Genomic DNA, 3,682 nt, shown 5'->3' on the forward strand with positions numbered 1-3,682 from the left:
GTTCCCGTTTGCTGTGGCCGCTGAGCTAACGTTATCGCGGACTGGGCGGACAGGGCAGAGTCACAGTTGGTCAGTCTGGCTAGTGAAGGGCACGGCGGCGGGAGTGTGCGGCAGGGTTCCGCTAGGCGGGCCGTGGACACCTCGGAGTTTCGGACTCACTCTTCGGCCGCCCACAGGTGCAATGAAGGCACTGATTTTGGTGGGCGGTTATGGGACGCGTCTGCGGCCGCTGACGCTAAGCATCCCGAAGCCGCTGGTGGACTTCTGCAATAAGCCCATTTTGCTGCATCAAGTGGAGGCGCTGGCTGCGGTAAGGCCCTGGTCGGGGTCTTGGTAGGTAGTGGGATTGGCCAGGGATTGGGGATCGGGGACTCCGTGCCTTCGGCTGAGCCTGCCTGGCGGCGGGCGCTGTTCTGTCCCCCAGGCCGGCGTGGACCACGTGATTCTGGCCGTGAGTTATATGTCTCAGGTGTTGGAGAAGGAAATGAAAGCGCAGGAGCAAAAGGTGAGGCACTGACTTTTGGCCCTTTCCCTTGGTCCCTGCTCTTCACTCTGATGAGAGGAAACTGACGGGGGCGTTTCTCCCTTCCAGCTAGGAATCCGAATCTCCATGTCCCACGAAGAGGAGCCTCTGGGGACAGGTCAGGAGAGACAGCAAGATCCCTTGGAGAGGGTTTAGGGCCAGGAAAGGGCAAGATTAAGCTTGGATGGGGATTGCTGAGCCTGGTTCCAGGGGCTCAGACCCTCTAGATGATGGTGGCCTCCGTTTCCCCCAGCTGGGCCCCTGGCCCTGGCCCGAGACTTGCTCTGTGAGACTGCAGACCCTTTTTTCGTCCTGAACAGTGATGTGATCTGCGATTTCCCCTTCGAAGCCATGGTGCAATTCCACCGGCACCACGGTCAGGAGGGCTCCATTCTGGTAAGATAGCACGTTTTCTGATACTCATGTCCTCATGCCCAGCGTCTCCCACTCTGCAGCCTTGAACTACCCGGTGGTGTTGTGGGTGTAGAGCTGTGCAGTTTGTGCCTTTAAGCATTGGGGACAAAGCGTGGGAAATTTAGGACAGCATGTACATCAAGGCTCAGGAGTACTGGACTAGGCCTGAAGTCCCCCTGCACTCAGGTGACCAAAGTGGAGGAACCCTCTAAGTACGGTGTGGTGGTGTGTGAGGCAGACACAGGCCGCATTCACCGGTTCGTGGAGAAGCCGCAGGTGTTTGTGTCCAACAAGATCAATGCAGGCATGTACATCCTGAGTCCTTCAGTGCTACGGCGCATCCAGGTGTGTAGAAGCCAGCTGCTGGGTGGGCTGGGTAGGACAGGCCACCACTGCCATGACCCTGCTCACGAGCTGCCCACTCTCACAGCTGCAGCCCACATCCATTGAGAAGGAGATCTTCCCTGTCATGGCCAAGGAAGGGCAGCTCTATGCCATGGAGTTGCAGGGTGAGGCAGGGAGGCCACCGGGTGGGGGTGGTCTGTGGCTGGGCTGAGCCCCCTGATGCATTCTCCCCCTGCAGGCTTCTGGATGGACATCGGGCAGCCCAAGGATTTCCTCACTGGCATGTGCCTCTTCCTACAGTCACTGCGACAGAAGCATCCTGAGCAGCTGTGCTCAGGCCCTGGCATTGTGGGCAACGTGCTGGTGGTGAGGCCCCTGCCCAGCCCATAATCTGTTTCCTCCATCCAGGAGGACAGGTGGCCCACTTGGCTTTTCCCCGCTGTCCTCAGGACCCAAGTGCCCGTATCGGTGAGAACTGCAGCATAGGCCCCAATGTGAGTCTGGGTCCCGGTGTGGTGGTGGAGGATGGCGTGTGCATTCGGCGGTGCACCGTGCTGCGAGACGCCCACATCCGCTCCCACTCCTGGCTGGAGTCTTGTATCGTGGGCTGGCGCTGCCGTGTGGGCCAGTGGGTAAGCTCTTGGCTGGGCTCGGCGGGGAGGGGGGGGGCCACCTCTGCCTCACTGCTGTGCCCGCCTCCTCCCCGCAGGTGCGCATGGAGAATGTGACAGTGCTGGGCGAGGATGTCATCGTCAACGACGAGCTCTACCTCAACGGGGCCAGCGTGCTGCCCCACAAGTCTATTGGTGAGTCGGTACCGGAGCCGCGCATCATCATGTGAGGGGTGCTGCAGGGCCGGTGGAGCCCATTTCCCCAGTGACAAGGGGAACACTGGCTTGACTCGTCCAAAGGCCTTGGACTCATTGCCATGTGACTGGGGAGGACTGGATAAGGCTGAAGTTGCCAGACACCTGCCTTCTCCCATGGACATAATCTGGCAAGATCCTTGTTGGACAAACCCCACAAAGCTCACTCCCTTAAGAACAACTGGGCTGGGACTGTATGGAATAATAATTTAATGCTCACCGCGGCCCTGACTGAAAATCAAGCTGAGGCACAAATAGGGCACGGCTGGGCCCCTGCTGACGAGGTTCACACAGGCTCACACAGGCGAGGAGGTGGGATGGGGAGGGGAGGGGGACGGGGCAAGGGGCTCATGAACAGGGCCCAGCCTGGCTTTGAGTTGAGGGGTGGAGGTTCCTGCGTGTGGGCGAGGCGGGCCTAGGCAGCCGAGGAAGTGGCACTTGCGTGGGCGGCCTTGTCCCAGTCCTCCACTGACACGATGGTGGCTTTGCAGAAGAAGCAGTCCTTATTGTTCATCAGGTGCTGGTCAATGCAAGCTCTGCAACGGCAGGGTGCGCCAGTGGCTGGTGTAGCCCTCTTCCACCTCCCCCGCCCCCATGCCCGAGGGGCCCACTTACTTGCAGGACTTGTGGCCACAGGGCTGGAACACAGCAGAGATGGGGTGAGCGTAGCAGATGGGGCAGAGGTCTTCCTCACTGGTGGGCTGCAGGGAGCAGAGTGCAGGGTGGGCTGGGTCAGACACCCAGACAAGTGGGTGTGCACTACACACACGGTTGTGCTGACATGCACTGAGCTGCTGTGGCCCCACTCACCAGGGAGGCAGCTGCCGCCTGCGCAGATGCAGAGGTTAGGTGTGCCAACATCTGTTCCACCTGGGCCAGCTCCTCCACATTGATGTAATCTGTATCTGTGGTGGGGGTGGGGTGGGAGGAGGTGTCAGGCCAAATGTGGCCTCAGAACCCAGTGCCTCTTTAGTATTTCCAGCCTGGGAATTTGTTCTTAAGACGAATGACCTGACCCAGCCCCAAATCCCTGTCTTCCCTGGCCCACTTACAACTCTGTAGGGAGAAATGCTTCCGGTCAGGGGCAGGCAAAGCAGTGCCAGGGGCTGGGGGCTCCGGCTGCCCCCACAGGTAAGATATGGAGCGGAGCTGGAAGCAGGGATCAGCCAGGAGCACTGACGTGGCTCTCTCCGTCCTAGGTAGGAGAGGGTACAAGGGAAGTCAGGAGCCTGGGCCTGAAATCCCTATTATTGGAGGGGTGGGGTCCTGTGAAAGTCCAGCCCACTCCCGTTACATCCTTGTTCGTCCCACCCTATCTCCCTCCTGCTCTTAGATCCTCCCAGTAAAGTCCTAGATTGCAGTAAGGACCCGCTCCTGAGCAGGTCAAAGGGGGCACCACCATGAGATGGTGAAAGTCCACTTGCTCTCTCTTACACATTAACCCTACAGAAGAAACACCTGCCCCTCATACACAATAATCCTTCAAGGAAAACGCCATCTCCCTAATACACGTTTATCTTCAAAAAAAAAAAAA

General features: G+C 58.9%; 2 protein-coding genes across 2 annotated transcripts in view; one reads left to right on the forward strand and one right to left on the reverse strand.

The window, feature by feature from the left end:
- The first annotated feature begins 6 nt into the window (after nt 1-6).
- On the forward strand, nt 7-2,370 carry GMPPB (GDP-mannose pyrophosphorylase B). Its single transcript, XM_010851852.1, has 9 exons — nt 7-310; nt 425-505; nt 593-641; nt 777-919; nt 1,124-1,282; nt 1,368-1,446; nt 1,521-1,648; nt 1,732-1,914; nt 1,992-2,370. Exons 1-9 carry the CDS (start codon nt 182-184, stop codon nt 2,121-2,123), a joined length of 1,083 nt encoding a protein of 360 aa, XP_010850154.1. The 5' UTR covers nt 7-181; the 3' UTR covers nt 2,124-2,370.
- The window catches only part of RNF123 (ring finger protein 123), a 23,768-nt gene continuing 22,428 nt past the window's right edge, over nt 2,343-3,682 (reverse strand). The window contains 4 exon segments of the mRNA XM_010851958.1: nt 2,343-2,684; nt 2,764-2,849; nt 2,959-3,053; nt 3,201-3,343. Of these exon segments, the coding sequence (XP_010850260.1) occupies nt 2,564-2,684; nt 2,764-2,849; nt 2,959-3,053; nt 3,201-3,343 (445 nt within the window). The 3' untranslated portion in view covers nt 2,343-2,563.

This window comes from Bison bison, unplaced genomic scaffold (genome assembly GCF_000754665.1).
Source record: "Bison bison bison isolate TAMUID 2011002044 unplaced genomic scaffold, Bison_UMD1.0 scf7180017864304, whole genome shotgun sequence".
NCBI classification, from domain to species: domain Eukaryota; kingdom Metazoa; phylum Chordata; class Mammalia; order Artiodactyla; family Bovidae; genus Bison; species Bison bison.

Coding starts and splice junctions, on each gene's coding strand:
- GMPPB (XM_010851852.1), top strand. CDS start 182: ATGAAGGCACTGATTTTGGTGGGCGGTTATGGGACGCGTCTGCGGCCG. Junction 311..424: donor AAGTGGAGGCGCTGGCTGCG/GTAAGGCCCTGG, acceptor TCTGTCCCCCAG/GCCGGCGTGGACCACGTGAT. Junction 1,649..1,731: donor TTGTGGGCAACGTGCTGGTG/GTGAGGCCCCTG, acceptor CGCTGTCCTCAG/GACCCAAGTGCCCGTATCGG.